The following is a 22015-nucleotide window of genomic DNA, read 5'->3' on the forward strand; positions in this document are numbered from 1 at the left end:
TATCATGAATAGTTTAAAGATAAAACATAGTTTACATAAGGCTGCATAAACTGTCAAGTTTTGCTCCAAACTGGACACATATGAATGCAATATGTGCGAAAAACTATTGCAATAACACAATTTCAGTTGGGTAATGACAAAAATGTGAAAAATTAGCCAAAAAAGTTCGCTGACAGCATTTTAATCTGAGTACATATCCAATTGTGGTTGCTACATCATATTTCATGACCGATTATCGATAATCGGCAAATCAGGTCATGGTGGCATTCATCAATCTTCCGAGCAAGAATGCAGCTTGTCGGGAAATATCACTACAAGGGCATGGGTGATCATCAAGTAACGTTCTACCGACCCACTACTGAACGGGCTGGGCCGTTTGTTTTAAGAATTGAAGTTGTGTGCATACGCTTAAAATCATTTTCACTCTTTTGATCTCACAATACTCCCAAACAACTCATTATCCTTGCAAATTGCATCAGTCAGACAAGTTTCTTGGTAGACTTTTTTTTTGACATATTGGAAGCATAAATTCCAAATAGTGGAAGATGACTTTTGAGCCGTTGTGAGAACTATGTTTTAGCTTTAATACTCAGTCAATATCTCATGAGGTCAACTGTCAGGCTTATGTCTTATGCCGTAGTCTGCACTCGACTTAAAAACAAAGGAACCTGTGAAGAGGTCAGACACTACAAAACTCTCTTTCACAAAGTGATTTGTAGGTCCAAACTCTTTAGTAGGTTTTTATGCTTCCATATCCTGATATAGTGATAAACCTGATATTAACAAGGTAGTACACCATTTCTTTAATGTACTGCAATTTATGGATATTTCTTTTCCTTCAGCCTAGTAACAAACCATTTCATTCTCCTGCTCCCTCCAATGAAGTTCCTTTAGGCAGGAATTCATTTCTTTCTTGCCTTTGGTGGGCAAGCCTCCAGCAAGCTTTGTGGTTGATTAAGGGCAACTTTTGTGAACTTGAACATGCATAGAACTTGAATACATTACCAAAATGGTCTATTATCACGGATCATAGGTCACTTGTTTTAACAAATTTCCCCTGCACACGCAAACCTCTATTGGCAATCGCAAAAACAACAACAAGAAGCGCCTTTAGCTTTTAATCTATCAGAACAATGACATGCTTTGCATACAACATATATAACTTCCATCAGGCTACTACACAGATCATACTTTTAATAGGCCTACATGCATAGACTCTACAATGATACTATTCATAACAGTCTACTGATGACATTACAAGGCAATTAAAGGAAAACTTTGGCACTATTTTGATGGTCATATTGCTCTCCTTAACCAGAAGCTTACACAATTAGGACAGACCGACAAATGAAAGTATGCACTATCAGACACAATGGAATGAATACAAGAACGTAAAACTCTTCTACTGCTACAAAGACATGAGAGACCTGGGCCCCGTTTCATAAATGATGTTAGGATGGCAACTCTTGCTGGAATGACAACTTTCCATAGCAACAGCCAATCAGGAAGCTGCATTCTTGTCGTTACCACGTCAATTGCCATTCCATCAAGAGTTGTTATCCCATCAACTTTTTATGAAATGGGGCCCTGATGTATGGCGATGGTCTCAGAGCATCACAATGCGACACATTTTGTGCAGAAAATGAAGCTTTTGTCACACATTCTACAGGAGGAAGAAGAGCAGAACTTCAGCAAAGTAGGGAGAAGGATAAATACAATGTAGCTCTGCAAGAAAATGACATTTTTAAAACTAACCCACAAATCTTTACATGGTAAGTTAAACGCGGCAGCTGCTCTGGGACTAAAGGAAAAAAGTGTCTTCAAACAATCACTATCGTAACATGAGCCTAATTGCTGATACAAGCTTAGCATACAATGTTGAATGAATGAATGAATGAATAAACGATACAGATTAACAATGAATCCAGCTGCATATTCATCAGGAGTACTTATCTCTTCAAAATTGTCTGTCTCTAGAAAAAAAATATCACATCAAGATCTCATTAAGAAGTCGTGTGGAGTAGAATCCAAAATATCCCACTTTTTCAAGAACAAGTTTAGGCACTTTCTCGGCACCGAAATGCTGCCACCATCATCTAAAGTTACAGGCAGAGTGTGAAGTATCATATTTGTGATATTGTTTGAACAACACGAGTCAAGAGCACTAGAACAAAAAATGAATGTCTCAAGATGTCATTGGGAACACAACAGGGTAGTAGGGAAACCATGATTACATACAATGAGGTCTATCGACAGCAAGTTCCTATTTTAGAAAGGTACCATGGCATTGCGTAACATGAGCACAAGACTTTTGACTCTGCAATATTTAATCACAGGTATCCTTCATCTGTGAAAAAATGTGAAGGGGGTGTTCTGGTCACCAAAAGTGGGTTAATGCTAGTTTGGTGTGACATCCATGTGTTTGACAGACCATGGCACTTTGTTTTACAGACTACAATTATTCCCTGATGATATTAAGCCCATTCATTCTTCAGAGCTTAAGAGAGATGTTATAAACCTTGCATAAAACAAACAAACAAACAAAGACTGATTTCATCAATCACACATTCATTTGCAAGACAGAATTTGCAGAGCCACTTGGATCAAAAACTTAGATTTCATGTTTTGTCATCAGTCACTGTCTATGATTTGTTTGAAAAAAAAACCCAACAACAGACAAATGAGGGGGTGACTGAAGAAAAATGTAATGGAGATCTACAAGGGCAAGAATGAAAAAAAAAAAAAAAACCCAAAAGAATTTGTGAAACTATTGTAACTTTTCATTCAACACAAGGTCCACAATGTTCACTGAACTCAGTGGTTCTACCTACATATACATGTCATTGAATAACGGTGAAAATGAGCAGGGAATATCAATTGATGAGGTTCATACATGCAGTGTAACAGCTTCGAACTACCAATTTTGTTCTTTTCACTTCACTTTCATTTATGCCCAGACTTGGGATTCTACAAAGTCTCTTTAAATTCAAAGGTTTGACTGTGTACCAACGATGTCTAACATGGATTGAACAGTCTGATGATTTACACTTCAGCAGGTTACCAATTGTAAAACCATGATGGATCCACAAAAATTACTTTTTATTCACACATCTCGGACTCTCTATGTCTATCTACTGTTCATAAATGTGTGTATATGTACGTAAGGGAACACATGCAAAGATCAAACTGAACGAAAGATGGTGAGAAATGCCGATAACTACAGAAATAATGTTTATCTCCTTTGTTGAGAAGACAAACACATACACACTTTCAAACACACACTGACACAACATCTAATGAAGAGCAATAGAGTGTATCTCAATCTAACTACATGTACATGCTATAGCATGCTGTTTTCCTTGGTATATAAATAATCACTGCGATATTCACAGCTGGAATGCACAAAAACTTAACAATTTACACAAAGTTGAGCAAGAATTTATATGGCAAACAATTCTTTTTTTTCTTCTTTTTTTTTCTTCTTACATCTGTAGACGTACAAAAAGCAGAAAATTGCTAGCATGCACTGCCAGCATTATCTTACAAAATCATGATCAGTACCTATACCATAAAAGATCTTAGTATCAAATCCTTAGTATTAAATCCTTGCAAGAATCCACATTTGCCCCTGCCCAGCAAACACACACACACCCAATTCATTCAACTATACAAATAAAACAAAGAAAGATGATCTGATAGCCAGCACACAAACAACCACATAAATATGAATATACAGAAAACCGATTGTTACCTGCCTCTTGTGTAGTGGAATGCATTTGAAAGACAAAACTGTTTGTTTTTCATTTACAAATTGTAACTCCTTGCTCGAATATGCAAAATGTCATATTCTACCCCCATCACTCTGAAGATTACTTTGTCTCGAATTCTGACAAAAATAAAAATGATAGCTCCATATGATGTCTTGTTTTGACAAGAGAGGTTACCACAACAAATGAGATTTCTATATTGTAACTAAAACAATTGAATTTACAACATACAGACCTGAATCTGGTACCAAGTTAAGTGACCCTTCTGAGAATTAATCACTTCTGGAATAGTTTCGTTATTCATCAGAAAAAAGTACAGCTACAATGAGGTTTTTCATCTGGAATATATACTTTGAAGCGGAGAGAGGAGGACTATGCAATGAAGATGTTGATTCAATGTGATTGTCTAAAAAAGAAAAGAAAAAGAAAATCATACAAGACGCAGAAGCCAGCAGATATCAAAACTATAATTCATGTACAAAAATAGAAATGCATGAGAAACTATCAACATAAACAAAAACTTTATGTAGCATGTAGCATGTAGCATGAGCCTATACATGAAACAGCTGTCCACATTTGGTATTAATTTGGTGTATCTGCTTGTTGTTTTAGACATGGCTAGATGTATGGTAATTACATGTATCATATGATACCACAGTAAACACATAAAGTCACTAACAGGTGAAATGTTACAAGGGTCCTATGGACAACTACAAACACACACACACACACACACACACACAAATAACACAAATATATATGTAAATCTTCCACACATGATATATTAATGCAAAGTATACTACATTTTGGTCAAAATTAAGAATAAGAACATAAATAACCAAAGTATTACACAATTTCATGACAAGATACGTGTATGCTTGTGGCAAACACCCAACAGAATCTCCATAGAATAGTGAATTCAATGCTACAAACGACAACACACCCAAGGGAACTACGCCAAGTGATACACATATAATAACAATATACCAACACTTTGAATCTTTGAATAAACATACACTTACATACGGTTTTACCTACAACTTACTTCCTCATCATGGCAACAGTAATACCACTATGTTAAAATCTGACATAGACATAATTACTGCAGTAACCCAAGTCACATCTTCAACTAAACAACACATACAATCTAAAAAAACAAACAAAAATAGCGAATGAAGTAGTCTTCTCCACTCAAGAGTTGATATTGCCAATACAGCACAGGGCAAAAGATGTGAAATGAGTTTTGTGCTCATATCAGCTCTGTATCTCAGCACACTGCTTGCGCGGAAATGGGGGTCTGCTCCAAACATGGTGCCACGGTCTCCTTCCGTCAAACCCCCCTCCTCAGCTCCGGAATGGGGGGAAATTTCGGGCCTCCATCACGCAGTCCTGGTCCCGGTACTTCTTGAGGAGTTCCTTCCACTTGTGGTGGGTCTCCAGGAGGTGCTGGTTACCTGCAGGGCGGAGTCAAAGATGGTGGAGGGAGAGGCTGTTACAAGTAGGTGGGACCAAGAGTGGTAGACATGGTAGGTTGCTATGTAACAAGGAGTATAAAAATGAGGCAGACTTGTGTGTTTGTGTGTGTGTGTTTTGTACAGTAATACCTAAATTAAATTGCTCTTTTTGGTAAAATTTGAAAGGAAGTGAATAAATATGGGGGGGGGGGGGGGGGGAGTATGCCTCTGTGTATGCAGGTAAGGGGGTTGAAAGTGGGTAAAAGCTGAGGTGGGAATAATTTCGTTGGGAAAGGTATTGGCAGTAGGCAGTGCACCAGTATGGAGGCTGGGGGGGGGGGGGGGGGGGGAGGCGTAGGATGGGGCTTTTGGGGTGATGATGATGGTGGTGGTATAAAGGTGTGAGAAGGAGGTAAAGCACAGTGTTGATAGAAGGTTATGCAGAGTGGGGCAGGGGATGGGGTGGAGCCTATTTGGGTGCATTGGAGTGGAAGTGGTAGGAATAGGGGACTGGTGGAATAATCTTGGGGTGCGTTCGAGCGCTCTAAAGCGAACTGTACCGAACTGAACTCAAGTGTATCGTACTGTACTGTGTCAGATTTGGAGCGTTCGAGAGCTCTGTTGAGGAAGCGCACCTCATGAGTTATATTTAGAAAACGTCACACTTTTTTGTAGCAAGAATGTCATTCACCTGGCATGCTTGAACTACTTACAGCTGTCCCGCACAAAGAAAACGATGCCTTTGCATTGTGACGCATGCGCATGATACGCGCATGCTTTACAGCAAACTTTTGGTACGCTTTTGGTACACTTTTGGAGCACATCGGGAAGTGGTCCACTTTTGGCTCGGTAGTTTATAGGTACGGTACACTTTAGGAGCATTCGAGTGCTCCTCTGGTGCGGGTATGGTACGGTACAGTATGGTTCGCTTTAGGAGAGCATGCGAATGCACCCTTGGAATGGTAGGAGCTGAGGTGGGGCATGTGGTTGGGGGGGGGGGGGGTGGATTGTGATTTAAGGTCAGGCAGAGAGCCGACAGTATGCCCTATCTCCATGCATCCAAAGAGGAGGAACTGACGAGCTAGAGCATTGGGGGGAGGGGGGGGGGGGAAGGAGAGGGGCAAATGGGAGGCAATGGTTGTGGGGAAAAGCATGGCGAGTGGTCGGAAAGGCAGACCAGTATGCCTGCCAATTGGGAAATGGAGAACATCATGGGTTCACAAAGGAAAGTCATTCATACAGCACCAAAATGGATGAGCATGTCCAATATGCCTTTCTCCCTCTCCCCCCCCCCCCCTTCACCGACAGACACAAATATGGCTCCAGTGGAGGGTGGTCACTCACCTATGATGATGAGCCCTCGCTTGGCGCGGGTCAGAGCGACGTTCATCTGGTTCTCATCGATGATGAAGCCCAGGTGTTTGCGCTGCCACCCCTTGCCCGGCTTTTCATCGATCTCGATGCGGGGCTTGGAGCGGACAGTGGACAGGACGACGTAGTCCCACTCACTCCCTGGTGTGAGGATGAGGAGAAGAAGACAGTTAATACAGGAGAAGAAAATGAAAATAGAGGACAGCATAAAGATAGAGGGATATATTAGAGGCTGGGATCAAAGAAATATACCAGTATTACACTAGCAAAAAAAAAGAAAAAAAAAAACATGTAGAGCCATTTTTGCCTACTTCAACTTTTTTCCCTTTTGTTTCCAACATGTTTATGTAGGAAATCATTTTTCAGGTCGGAGAGCTGAATGCTGAGTGGAAAGTTGTGATTTTGCTCTTTGACAACTAAAAGGTTGATAATGATTTAAGAAAAGTCCTGGTCAACAACATCAACAAAAAAATAGAACAGTACTGAATTTGGTGACAAGGTTGAGTGGAGAAAATAAAACACATAACATTCTGGGAGGCAAAATTGCCATCCCATGACAATAGGAAGTAACTCTGTGAAATTAGTTTCTTAGTAAAATGAAGAAAAATGTCATTGCTTTATGAAGAAAACTGTAGAGTTGCTTCCTCTGGATATGTCTATATTTCGGAAATTAGGGGACTTGTGACCTCAATTCCTTCACTATCATGTAGAGCATACAAAACTAGATATATCGCTACGGCTACTGATATGCCTCCGCCATAATGCATGGTTCTCCTAATAGGTCTATAGTACAATGTCTTGACAATGTGTGATGACAGTTTCACACAAATGGCAAAATACTAAAATGACAGGTTTGACACAAATGTGCTGAATGTTCACTTTCCTAGAACTAGGTTCAATTGGATGAATGATTAAAATGTCAGAGTGCAGGTATTTGGGGAACTGATGATTTTTACTTGACTTTTGACCCTTTTATAAGTTTATGCATTGAGTAATTTTCAAGGTATTGAGAAAAAGTATAATTTCAGTATCAAATGGGAAAATAGCATTATCTAAACCTGGCCTTTGACCTTTGACCTCACAGTTCCAAAGAGAATCACTGTTAGGTTGAACATGCATAAATATGTAAGTTTCATGATGATACATGTACCTCGAGTTACTTTCGAGTTATGGAGGAAAAAGTGCAATTTAGCACTTTCACTTGACCTTTTACCTTTTGACCTTTGACCTTTTGGCAAGAAACTTCCCCAAAAATATATATTGGGTAATACATGCCATACATCAAGTTAAAAAAAAAAAAACAACCTTCAGGCATATTGCATTTTAAGGAAAGTAGTGATATCTTGAGGAGTTGACCTTGACCTTTGACCCCTGACCTTTGACCCATGACCCCCAACTTCCCTAGATAATCACTGCCCATCGGTACAAGCATATATACTAAGTTCCATGAAGATACCTTGAACCATTTGCGAGATATGGAGAAAAACATGAAATTTCAATTTTTTTTTTCACAAAATAACCTGTGACCTTTGACCTTTGACCCTGTGACCCTAAAATCCACACAAAGTATTATCCCCCAAGGATATACCCTCATACCAAGTTTGATGTAAAACCACCACACGGTTCTTGAGATATCGACAAAAAAAAAAACGGGACGGACGGACGGACGGACGTACGTACGGACGGACGGACGGACGGATGGACGGACGGACGGACGACCCGAAAACATAATGCCTCTGGCCACTTCGTTGCGGAGGCATAAAAATACCCCCAATCAAGAAAAAATTTGATTTAAAATAATTTAAGAGTTGCTTCCTTTTGTCATGGGAGGGCAGAAATGCCTACAAGATATGATGGACGAATGAAGAAGAAAAGATGGTGACTGAGAGGACTAGGGCAGGACCAGGGGGGCTTGCTTGGATATATTATCTAAACAGATGGAGGGCACAGATAGCTGACCAGTGCATTGTAACCATGATTTGGCCTTAAGGGGACGGTACAGTATTAATGGAGATGAGTATTGGGCTTTGGACTTTGTGCGAGATACCAAGAAACCACTTATAAAATAACACAGAGCATACCATTCTAAGAGGAATTTAAAGTTTGTATGATGAAAACTGGTTTTGGAATGGCTGAGACATCCAAAAAACTAATAAAACAAAGCAATCCAAATAAAAGGTTGTGTTGTCTGTGTTGGATACCTCAGCCATATCAAAACCAATTTTCATCAAATAAACATTGAATCCCACTTGGAATTACATGCTCTTTCATATTTCATAAGAGGTTTCTCATTACCTAAAAATATTAGAAACCCGAAGATGGGATTCACCAAAACTATATGATCCCTTTAATGTGAAAGTTGCCAAGGCTGACCACCCACACAGCCGGTCAGTGTCCCTCACCTTGACTGGTGACCACCGTGCTGACTTTGACGCCGGGGATCCCCCTTTCCTTGAGACGTTGCTCTATCTGTGTGCACTGCAGCTTGTATTGTGACAGGACCACAATGTCTCGAGGCATCGCCCCCTTCTTCAGCAACTGAGCGACTATCCTGGTCTGTGGAGGCAAGACAGAGAGTATGGTTGCAATGACGTATGGTTCTGAAGCATGTGGCCATCAAAATTCTGAAACCTTAAGCTTTCATTCTGATGTCTCGGAAGGGAATGGGGAAGATGTTCATCACACCTGCATGAGGAGTATCCTGCAGACACCTCCAACAGTTCCATTATGTTACTGTTCCCTTATGTCAATGTTAAAGAAAATCTTTCGGCTGGACTCTTAATCTAACATCTGATGGCACAACAGCAAACACATTTACTTGTTGGCATTCATCCAGCACCTAGCACAAGCATCCTGGAGCTAACTGACAGTAAGAAGGCATGACATTATCATTTTAATCTTCATCACTGAATCACACAGGCTTTTCTGTAGAGCTGTCAAAGAATCACTCTTTCTGGGTTGCCAATATGGGATAAATGTAAAGTGGGGGGGGGGGGATGGATGGCAGTGATTAATCAAACACTAGTATAAGGTGTCTCAGCAAAATTGCAGCTCAGTGCAGAGGCACATTTTAGGATAACAAAGAAACATTCATCTTGCAAGAGCTGGAAAATTATTGCTGGTTGAAAGAAAAACAAAAGGAAAACACACACACACACACATCAAACCTGTCTTTCACAAGATGTAGTCATCTCTAAGAAGGAAGATTCACTACTCACCGCGTGCATGACCTCCGCCATGTTGCTCTTCGACATCTCGTTCCCTTCCTCCGACTTGACTGTCAGGGTCTCCTCCTTGCCGTAGACGTGGCAGAAGACCGTCGGGGTGCGGCCCTTGTTGGGCCAGATGGCCCGCAGTGGGTCCGGGCTGCGGCTCTTCACCGTCTGGTCTGTCTCCAGCTTGTCTTCATAGAAATTCTGCGAGGGGAAGGCGCAGATTGCCTCGTGCTGTGGATGGATAGCAATAAGGAAAAAATTCAACATGTTAAACCATCAGTGTGCTCACTCAGTTGTTTAGCTATTGGCAAGGTGGTAATGCCTCCAATATCAGATTTACTTTGGGACCCAGGTAAGTAGAAGTTGTACTAGTAGGTATCTGACAAGAGAATAATGTAGAAATGCACAAACACATAAACCTCTGGGGGCTGAAATGAATTGCAATATCAGTCATGCACACAAAAACATTTGCCAACAAAAATTTTGTTAACAAAAATCTTGTAATGTGAAGGTGTCAGTGTTTTGGTGTGCATGGTTGCCCTCTACACGTATGTATTACAGTTAGTTACTGTATAAACTGTTATTTTCACGAGGGTTTAATTTTTGGAAATTTTCGCGAATCACAGTTGGACCGCGATTTTAACAACACACGAAAATGTCTCCATATGCTAAGGTAATAGTGTGCTTATGAAGGCCTCTGAGTCAATTTGCGAAAACAACATCTCACGAAAATGTCCATGACCTCCTCATTTGCGAACATATCTGTACGCAAAAATAACAGCACATACAGTAACTTCTAAAAGCCAAGATCTACCATCCTCCACCTACCATCCGGTACTGAATTGTCAGCATCTTTGCCTTCTTCTGGTACTTCTCCAGGAGTGACTCCTCCATGCCAAGGTCTCTGGCGTTGTTCTCCGTGATGATTGGTCTGCACACAGACAAGGAAAAGGTTGAGAGGATGTTCAGCAGACAGCAGTCATCGTTACATCAACATCGACCTAATCTTAGCACTATGATACTGTAGAAAGGCACATTTAATAAATGATCATCTTTGCTAATCATCATCATCATCATCCCTATCATCATCATCACCATCACTTTCCTCATCACCACCATAATCATCACTTTCATTATCACTTTCATCATCACCACCATAATCATCATCCTCTTTACTATCATCATCAACATCATCACTGTTGTCATCATCATTTGAATTTCTGACATGATCTTCATCATAAGCCATAATCAAGCATGTACAAAAAGAAGAACACCAAACAATCAAATAGACAGCAGTTTCATCACATCGATCGGAAAATTGCACACAAGACCAGTCTAGGAAGCCATCAAAATTTCCAAACACATGACGGTACCACAAGGTAGCAGACTACAGATGAGCAGCATCTTGCACCTTCTACTCCAGTGGCATTCCAACATGACCTAATCCTCCCAATCACAACCATGCTCAGCTCAACCACTCACCCAACCGGTGTCAAACATGACCACACCCATGTCATTTACACCCATCCAGCCAGTGCCAACTATGACCACACCCAGATCCAACCACCCACCCCACCAAGACGAACCACCACCACATCCAGCCAACATCACCACAACCACGCCCACGTCAACCAACCAACCAACCAGCCAGTGTCACGATTCAATGAACATACTGTGATGAAGAATAAATGAAGAGTTTGTTCGCAAAAACTGATAAGTCCATATTTGTCAAATGGAGATATTTGCAATTAAAGGTCAAGAAAAATACAGAGAGTAATGAGAAAAATTTTGCTTCTTTTGACCATAACTTCAAAAATGTAGTCCTTTTTATGTAGTGACCAATATATCATTTAAAAGGTATTATTTTGTACTTTATGACACAGACCATACTTTCAAATCTTCAAAAATGGACTTATCAGTTTTTGCGAACAAACTCTTCACATGGAAGCTATGGTGATGCAAAGCACCGATCAACTCAAACAAGGCGACGTACCTCAGCTGCTTGTGATCTCCAATCAGTACAATCTGGTGCGGGAGAGTGTTGGTGAGAGGAATGAGCGTCTCAGGCTCATTGCACATGCCAGCCTCATCTACGATGCACTGGATGATATTCGTGTATTTCCTGATGCGCCCTGCACCTGCTGCATTGCATGTGCAGAGAACGACGGAATGCTTCTTCAGCTCTTCTTCCTGTGAACAAGAAAAATAAACATAGAAAAACTATTAAGTGACATCTAAAGTGACGTTAGACTAGATAAATAATCATGGCTACTTTCTATGAAATTTCATTGCTAGGAACAAAGAAATCTGGTATACAAGATATTCAACCCTAACTAGGCGATGTATCGCTATCGCGAAAAGCTATCGCCATGACGTTTCATGCTTTTTTCTTTTGAGTCTCCCGCATCTTTTGACACCAAATTTGCGATGCCTGGGAGCGGTTCCGAAGTTGCGCAATGTCAGACCAAAAAATGCTCAGAAAGTGAATTCGTGTACAATTTCAATGCAAACTGTGTTTCCAGGCAAATTTCATAAAAGCATGATTATTTGGGGGTTTTATTGATTGAAATCAATTAATAAAATATTTTCTTGTTCAGAACAATGTCGCGGAAAAATTTCATCGAAAAAACGATGAAAAACATAAAGTCAAAAAAACAATGAAATACATAAGATATTAAAAAAGAACAATAAAACACTTTTTTCTCTTACATTCGCTAAGGACACTAAAAAGAACATTTACACAAAAATGTGCCTGTTTTGAGCTTCATTTAGTGATTTATACCAAATTGTCTCATTTTATGCATCATTACGCATAAATTAGCATAATTTAGCATAAATGACAATTTTTCAAAAAATTAACTTCATGGTACTTTAGATTACGTCATAGGCAATGTGTGTGCCAATTTTCATCGTGATCGCACAGTCGATGGCTGAGATCTGGAGGGGGGCCTGGGAGCCCCCCCCGGCTCTATCATCTACGTAAATAGCCCGGACTAGTTAGGGTTCAGTCTTGAATGACCTTCAGATATGATGTGCAACTTGGAGACAATATGTTTTAACCAGGGAGGTGAGAGGAAAAGGAGTGGGCACTGGATTAGTGTCTTTTGAACCATCCTCAGAGCCGCACTCCCCAAGAGACCACTCCACTAACTAGATTACTGCCGCTTGGCCGCACAGTGCACATGCGCAATCCTTGTCAACAGGCTGGTGGGTCTCACCCCTCCCTGGCCAGAACCTGGATTACTCCACGTGGTACTTGTGGGTGGTGTATACTGGTGCATTACTGGTGCATTACCCAGTGCTGTGCCTGCAAACAACACTGGTGCATTGTGATGTGCAGTGAACTGGTTGCATGGTCACATTTTGAATTTTGCAGCTAGTATTCAAGGTATTATAATTTATGTGCATTTACATGTCCATGTACTATGAGATTTCTTGGGAACAAATGTACTTTGCATGCTATTATGGTGAAATAACTTTTACATGAAATGGAAACAAATTAACACAGACTTAAAAACATTTAATAATAATGATTAGCAGCACCAATGATAATATACTGATTGTAAGAATATGAAGGAAACATGAACAGCTGAGTAGTGGAACACAGGCCCTAATAATGTCTGATGATAATAATAATTTTAATATACCAAGCTAGCACAGAAAATACCAACCACAACAGCAACAACCATCATACAAATACCCATTCAGCTTTCAAATAAGAACATGAACAGCCGAGTAGTGGAACACAGGCCCTAATAATGTCTGATGATAAATACCAACCACAACAGCAACAACCATCATAAAAATACCCATTCAACTTTCAAATAAGAATAAAACAAAAACAGAGAGAGAGACAAAAAAAAGCGCCATGGTGAATATCTTATCAGGCATACAGTGATACAGGACATGTGAGATAGTTCAGCTCTCACTGAACTCTCACATGTTTTCACCATACACCAGGCAAGGAGGCAAGTTATTTCACCAAGATTAGGTCCTATAGTAGTCTCCATCATGACCATTCTGTTGTAGATTCGAGCCCTCCTGCCTCAATATATCCCCAGCATACAACAACAAAAAAAAAACATTCAAATAGTGTTTTCATCCCCTGGAGAACTAAAATTGCTCACTAAAATATGTTAGTGGGACCAGAAAAAACATGTCTTGGCGGATGTACACAAGTTTCCCAAAAAATATGACAAGAGAACCAACAAGAGCGAACAATGAAGTGATACATCAGACTAAAGAAAAACCCCAACATCTGCTGATCTACAGGAGAATTTTGTCAGCACTAGTCAGGATTTACACTTGACATTGCATCGTAATTTGATTAAGACAAGAACAAAACAATGGCTATTGTTAAACAGTTACATTGTCAAAACTCAACTTCTTCTTGGCCGATTTTCAAAATGTTTGTATCTATCGAGAGCTGAATTCTTAGACTAGCAGGTCCCAAGAGTATATGCCGTGTGAGCCTGCATAAAGAATGTAAAACCCTCATACACGTCCTTGTGAACACACACAAGTCAACTGGCCTGTCCATACTCCTAATGATAGAGGGCCAAATCACCGCGGCCCCGAGGATCGGACATCAAACAGCAGTGATAACGATCAGACTGACCTCCTTACGTAAGAGGTCGTTTACTTGTTCGTTGGGGCACTGATCCCTTGTAATCCTGTGTTGAGTGATAGGGAAAACCCTCAGGGCAGAGTGCCCACTCCTTTTTGTCTCACCTCCCTGTTTTAACACATATCATGCTGAAGTTAAAGGGTAACTGCAAGGAAATGATTTTGTTTTTGCTTTATGACAGATAAACCAGTCATGCAAACGTATTACAGTTGCTATCATCAAAAATGTCTACGGACTTTGTTAAAAAAAAGAAATTATGAATTAAACATTTTGTTGGATTGATGTTCTGTGCCGATACATCACTTGATGCAATTGATGTAACATAGAGGGATATACCATGGGCTCCTGCACATTTAAAATGTCAAAGTATTTTAGCCCCCCCCCTCGACGTTTCGTGTGATTATTCCGCAACGCGTGATGCTCTCGCTGCGACATTTCATGACTTTTTTCTTTCAAGTATCGCACAACTTTTGAGACCAAATTTGTCGCTCCCGGGCATACCGTTTTGAAGCCACGCCCCTTGAAAAAAATTTGTCGACCCAAAATTGCTCAAAAACATGATTTTGTGTACAAATCCAATGTAAATTGTGTTTTTGCAATCAATTATATAAAAACAAATATTTTTATTTTCAATGGCTGATAATGATTTATTTTAGCCTGATTATGCTTTTAAAAAGTTATGCGACAAATATTGGCGAAAAAACAAAAACAAAAAGGAAAAAAAGGAAATACATAAGAAATTCAATAAACAATAAAATACATAAGAAATGATTTTGAAGCCGAATTTTTGCTTTAATACTATTATTAAGGATATTGAAAAGAAGATGTTCACCAAAAATAGAAGTCTTCGAGTTTTATTTTTTTTATTCATAGGCAAAAAAAATCATTTTGCATAAATTAGCATACATTAATTAATATAAAATGCATAAATTAAAATTTGAAAAATCTAACTATACAGTCTTGTAGATTACATTGGCCTCTACCTCAGTGCAAATTTTTGCGAGGATTGCGCGATCCACGACCGAGATCTGAAGGGGGGGGGCCAAAAAGGCCCCCCCGGTGGTTTCACGTCGCTCAAAAAACCCGGTGGGATTAGGGTTAACTCACTGAGAGACAAGAGTTAAGATAACAAACTTGAGATTATGGAACAACTATCAGATGTGTTATATTTCCTTTTGCCAGTACAAGGCATCCTTTTCGGCATTTTCCTCTATTTCGAAGTAGGCAACTGTTGCAAGCCAAATCTGGTGACAGGCTGCATGTATCCTTTGACAGGGAGTTGAAGTCCCTTTACCTTGTATCACGGAGGCATTAAGATACCCATACAAATAGGAGTAATGTAATTGGGGATGATCATGCCCTGTCTTAATGACGTGTTAAAAAAAAGAAAGAAAAATTTTGATCTGTATGTCCGGAATGTCGGTCACACAAAATGAGGGCATCAACACTAACCATTGCCAAAAGGAGAAGCTTCTTGTATTTTTTCTTTTCAGCATACGACACGCTGGTCATCCGTGAGAATTTGAGCTCCATTGCGCGGATGTCCGCTGCGTAGGGCGCCCCCGGTCTGCGGATGAGTCGGTGGAGAGTGATGTCTTTCAGATCCTCGTCTGCTCCAGCTTCGTTGGCACGGCGCCACTTGGACGAAACACTCGGCATGCCCGGCAGAGGAAACTCCTTGTTCTCGATCATCTCGCTGTACACGCGCACCACCGAAATGTCAAACTTTAGCAGGTAACCTGCGAGGCAAGAGAGACAACAACATATTGATCATTGGCGAAATGTCGCAACAAGTGAGTTTTATTCCAGTTTCTTGATTCGACTAATAATTGATCTTGTAAAGCCTACCACACGCAACTCTTGATTTCCTAGGCAATGAATTAGAATGGAAAACTAAGTGGGGAGTGAAACGGGGATGCGCTCTTGATAACAGGCTGTGGGAGCAGGGGCCAAGTATTAGCTCAGTCAAATTAATAATGGGGTCTAAGAAGTTAAAACTAAACAACCCCCACCACATACACTCATACTCAAGCTGTTTCAAACAGTGATCACTTCTGCTTTTTAAAAAGAAGATAATTTTGGCCACAAAAACTGACAGAATTTCTGTAATACCAAATTGTATCTATGTTTCTCGAAAAATAACAGGCTCATCCTAACTTGAGACAGTGTACCCGATAACACACTTGGGGTACAGACCTACATGGGTCAAGTGGCCCACAATGTTCTTTCTACCATCTTGTAATTATTATGTTTCTCTTTGCATATAACTCAAGGCATCTTCTCTTGAATCACAAATAGTTATAATGTCTATGACATGAGAATGCTAGAATCAGAAATTGAACTCGGAGGATGAGGGTGGGGATGCCAATAAACTTTGGGGAGCTGGACTACAGAGAAGACAGAATGATACACCTGGGTACTATAAAGTATATCTCATGTGTCCTCTTACTAGCAATGACATCCACTGCCTTGTTGGAGGGTCCGCAGTACAAGACCTGGGGTCTCCCTTTCCCCGTCGGTGGGACATGCTGGTTCACCAGGGTGAAGAAGTATGCTAGATACGCACCGGTCACTGTTTTTCCGGTTCCTGCACACATAGAAACAAGAGAATCATTTGTTTTTAATCGAAAATATACTTTCCTGCCAAGTTTTCAAAATTAATACCCTCGTCACGCTTATTCGGAATCAGCACGAATCAAGCAGAACCAGCCGGAATTAAAGATTTTCCAAATTCGTGCCACATTCGGGGAAAAAATTCAAATTCTAGCAGTTTGGTTGGGAATACTGTTCGAATACTTGGAATGGACTTCGAATCCTTCTCGAATCATTCTTGCACATTCCAAATGAATTAGCTCTCTAATGCTGCTCAAATGTACTTGGAACGCTGGAGGAATATTCAGAATACTGTTAGAATGGGGTCAGAATCTTTAGAAAGCACTTTGAATGCCGCATGAGTGCGGTGCGATTGCTGCCCGAAGTCTGATGGTCGGTAAGTGTCTCGCATGCAGTACAAACTCATTTCGAATGCGGTCAAAACGTTCCAGGAATGGCTACCAAATATACTTTGAATGTTCACGAATTCAAACAGAATGCAGCCCAAGAATTTTGAATACACTTAGAATGTACTTAAAATGCAACACGAGTGTCCCGTGTATGTCAAGAATTCCACCGGAATGGTCTCCAATAGCGTATAAAATGGTGATTTTCACCAGTCTTAACCCGATCATCCTTGGACCATATTGCTACAGATTGCTGTCCTCCAGCAAGACCTTCTTGAAAGAGAGTGTCTAGGCTAGTTACCCCCTGGGCAATTACCAAAGACCCTTCCTATGACCCTAACCCTAACCCTACTCCTAATCCTGAACCTAATCCTAACCCTAACCCAAACTCTAACTCTAAAGCAGTATTTAACTGGGGGTAATTGTATGAGCATTTGAGCATTTGAGATATTATGGCAGAATTTGAGATGCAACACTGTTCCGATTCTCCCTCAAATGAGATCAGATTGTTTCAAATGCTGTTAGAATGCCGTCAGAATATTTAGAATGCCGTAGAAATATTTAGAATGCCATCAGAGTCCAGTTAGAATATCTTTCGAATAAAAATCGATATTTCTCCACTTTGAATGCTCCTCGAATGTTTTAAGCATGCTTACAACATTTGGGCTGGCCACATGAATGGGCCCGAATGTTTGGAACACACTCAGAATGTCATCAGAATTTTTAGAATGCACTTCGAATATGCGGGAAGGCAGGAAGAATTTTCATTCCAACGGCATTCCGGCTCATTCTGCCTCTAGTGTGACGGGGGTATAAAACTTTAATCAATTTCCATGCTTTCAGGCATATCAAATCACTTCATGAACACAAATGTGAACAAGGAAAAGTAGAAATTACGCGGTGCGTAATACATGTCCCCGCCGGAAGTAGCATTTTGTAGCAAAATGTACAATATAGGTCAAAAATCAAGGTCAAAGGTCAAAGAAGTCAAAGGTCAAAATTCTGTGTAGAAGTTTTGAAGCCCTCACCTAGTGCCATCACATAAAGCAAACGGAATCAAAATTGGGTAAGAAATGGCGAAGGAGTAGCATTTTGTAGCAAAATGTACAAAAAATGTAGGTCAAAAATTAAGGTCAAAGGTCAAAGAAGTCAAAGGTCAAAATTCTGTGTAGAAGTTTTGAAGCCCTCACCTAGTGCCATCACATAAAGCAAACAGAATCGAAATCGGGTAAGAAATGGCGAAGGAGTAGCATTTTGTAGCAAAATGTACAATACAGGTCAAAAATCAAGGTCAAAGGTCAAAGAAGTCAAAGGTCAAAATTCTGTGTACAAGTTTTGAAGCCCTCACCTAGTGCCATCACATAAAGCAAACGGAATCGAAATCGGGTAAGAAATGGCGAAGGAGTAGCATTTTGTAGCAAAATGTACAATGCAGGTCAAAAATCAAGGTCAAAGGTCAAAGAAGTCAAAGGTCAAAATTCTGTGTATAAGTTTTGAAGCCCTCACCTAGTGCCATCACATAAAGCAAACGGAATCGAAATCGGGTTAGAAATGGCGAAGGAGTAGCATTTTGTAGCAAAATGTACAATATAGGTCAAAGGTCAAGGTCAAAGGTCACGACTGAAATTCTGTGTAGAAGTTTCAAAGCTCCCATGTAGTGCTACCATATAAAGCAAACAGAATCAAAATTGGCTCATAAATGACAGAGAAGTAGCAATTTGAAGATTTTGATCACACACGGACGCACACACGGACGGACACACGGACACACGGACGGACGGACGGACACACGGACACACACACGTACGGAGCCCGTTTCATAGTCCCCTGCTCGAACTCGTTCGGCGGGGACAGCAAATGAGATAATTACACATATTCAAACACCAACAATACGTAGCTACAATATGTTGCTGATAAAAACAAATATCAAGGCAATTACTACCGATTATGCTCCTCTGAAAACTGAAATTTCAAATTGAATCACGTCTGTCCCAAGTAAGTTTCTCATGCCACATTTGGACAACTGGGGTGTGGAGGCACTTTTCATCTGAGACTTCTTAATTCGGGGTGCACCTCTATATCTTGACTGCATGGACTTTCAAAACGTTAAGTGATTGGACATTTCATAGCTCTACATATGTCGAGAAGCATGTTCAGAAATGTACTAGGAAATAAGTTATTTTGTGAATGTGAAATCCCTAAAACCCTGATCAAAGTGAAATGCAGTTCTCATGCGCCTGCAAAACTTTTGATTTTCTTCTAAAATGTACTCATATGCATTAGAAATGTGTGAAATAATGCTGTAATAGCAACATTTCAGTTGAGTAGATACAAACATGTCAATGCTTAGCGAAAAAGGTGTGCAGAAAATACAATAGTCTGAAAGCATACTTGATCGTGGTTGATACATAATCTTTAATAGTCGATAATCTCTTACAGTGTGTATCGACAAATAGGGCAACAGCAGTACTCACTGATCTTCCGCATAAAAGTGAATCTGATGCAGCTTGTTGGAAGGTACGATTACTACAGCATGATCAACTGCCACATATTGTTCTACCTAACCATAATGTTTTAATCTCAAAATACTCTTAACAACTTATTACCCTGCAAATCATATTTGCCAGGTCTATCTTGTTTTTGTTTTTGTTTTGAAGACCCTTTCCGAATTGTGTAAGTTGAGAACTGCACATATTACGAATTTTGAGTATTGTTCTACCTACCCATAATGTTTTAATCTCACAATACTCCAAACAACTCACCATCCTGCAAATTATATTTGCCAGCTATCTTTCTTTTTTTTCTTTTTTTCTGAAGACCCTTTCCAAATTGTGGAAGTTGAGAACTGCACATATGTTTTGAATAACTAGTGTATTGATGGCTTGCAGCAGAGTGATTTTTCCTACTTGAAGCTTGGGTGAAAATACATTGTACCTCAGGGTCTGCATTTTTTGTTTACCTGGTGGTCCCTGGATGACCGAGAAGCTGCTCTTGAGAGCCACCTGGACGGCTTCCTGCTGAGATCGATTGAGGGGATGCAGTGTGGTCCCCTCCACTCGGAAGTTCTTGAACTTTGCTCCCTTGTCCAGGGCAATTTTGGAGATTTGGTCTACGGAGGAATGCAAGAGATGGATAGAAACTATTAGACAGACGAATAGATAGACAGATATGGAGTAGATAGAGAGATAGATAGATACGCACATACATACCTACCTACCTACCTACCGTGCATACATACATACAAAATGTACATACATAATTAGATAAACAATAAATAGATAATTACGATGTAAATAGACAGACAATTAGACAGATATATATATGTATATATATATATATATATATATATATATATAGATAGATGGATGGATATAAAGATATATAGAAAGATAGATGAATAGATAGATAGATGGATGGATATAAAGATAGATAGAAAGATAGATGAATGGATAGATGGGTGGATAGATACATAGATGGATATATATATGGATAGATAGATGGATGGATGGATAGATAGATATACAGATGGAGAGAGGAAAGGAGAGGATGGGGAATGAGACACAGTGAGTCTTGGCTGGTATCGGTATAATCATTGTTCAGGAGCCCTGTGGGAATTAATGATATATTCATTGTATTTCTTTCCCAGAACATGATTTTCATGTTTAATTTTTGTATCTGTTGACTATTTTAGATACCCTGAACTAGAAGTAGCAGTGGTATACCAAATTTATTGGTTGTCAGTGGTGATAAATAACTTCATACGATAACTGGTAAAATTTCCTGAACGCTACTGAATGAGTAAACAAAGGGTCTTACCATGTAGCACTTCCGTCACTGAATTTCTATCACCACATTTTTATTTATTTTATTCATTTGATTATTTTTTGTCTCCCATGCTAAATTTAGGCAAGGGAAGACAAAGACTGTATTATGCTGTCATAAAAATAAAAAAAAAGTAATGAAAACCCAATATCTGGTTGTGATATCAAATACGTGAACTAAGCTACATGTATATAAAGGACAGCATAAAGTCAACTATAAACCAACCATCACTTGGCTTGCAAGTCTTGTGTAGACAGATGCTACGAATCAGGGCAGTAGAGTCTGGCAATGAGCGAATGGCACTGTCCAAGCGTCTGTAGAAAAAAAACACAAGCACATATACACAGTTGTAACTCAAAATGAAGATATGTGAACTCACAAAAATGCAAAGAAGGAGGAAGAGAATGTTTCCTACATCTATTTTGATGTCCCTGTGTTTGGGTTTTATATCAATTTGGCTCCTGGTATAAAAAGATAGGTGGCAAAACAAAACAAAAACAAAACAAAAAACAAAAAACAAAAACATACATTAACAAGTAAAACTTTCTGTCTTCTTAGGATCAGAGGTACATGAATGACCAACTTTGTATAATATGAATTGCATTAACCTTCATGAAAGCACAATACCATATGTCCAAAAAAAAAAAAATTACGAGGAGACCCTCCACCACGGTCACTTTAAAAATAGCGAACCAATCCAAATACAAATTCAGGGTATGAAACTATAACTTATCACCCACATCTTACAGTAAACCCCATC

General features: G+C 39.7%; 1 protein-coding gene across 1 annotated transcript in view; it reads right to left on the reverse strand.

The window, feature by feature from the left end:
- Positions 1-5105: 5105 nt before the first annotated feature.
- LOC139717027 (3'-5' exoribonuclease HELZ2-like) overlaps positions 5106-22015 on the reverse strand; it is a 79675-nt gene continuing 62765 nt past the window's right edge. Inside the window, exons 30-39 of the mRNA XM_071628541.1 lie at positions 21481-21569; positions 20393-20542; positions 16884-17021; positions 15887-16173; positions 11801-11997; positions 10636-10738; positions 9811-10038; positions 8995-9148; positions 6566-6733; positions 5106-5221 (exon numbers count right to left, since the gene is read on the reverse strand). Of these exons, the coding sequence (XP_071484642.1) occupies positions 5112-5221; positions 6566-6733; positions 8995-9148; positions 9811-10038; positions 10636-10738; positions 11801-11997; positions 15887-16173; positions 16884-17021; positions 20393-20542; positions 21481-21569 (1624 nt within the window). The 3' untranslated portion in view covers positions 5106-5111. The remainder of the gene's footprint in view (positions 5222-6565; positions 6734-8994; positions 9149-9810; positions 10039-10635; positions 10739-11800; positions 11998-15886; positions 16174-16883; positions 17022-20392; positions 20543-21480; positions 21570-22015) is intronic.

The sequence above is a fragment of the Diadema antillarum genome, unplaced genomic scaffold (assembly GCF_040938485.1).
Source record: "Diadema antillarum isolate AM-2024a unplaced genomic scaffold, OU_Dant_1.0 scf00000071, whole genome shotgun sequence".
Taxonomy (NCBI): domain Eukaryota; kingdom Metazoa; phylum Echinodermata; class Echinoidea; order Diadematoida; family Diadematidae; genus Diadema; species Diadema antillarum.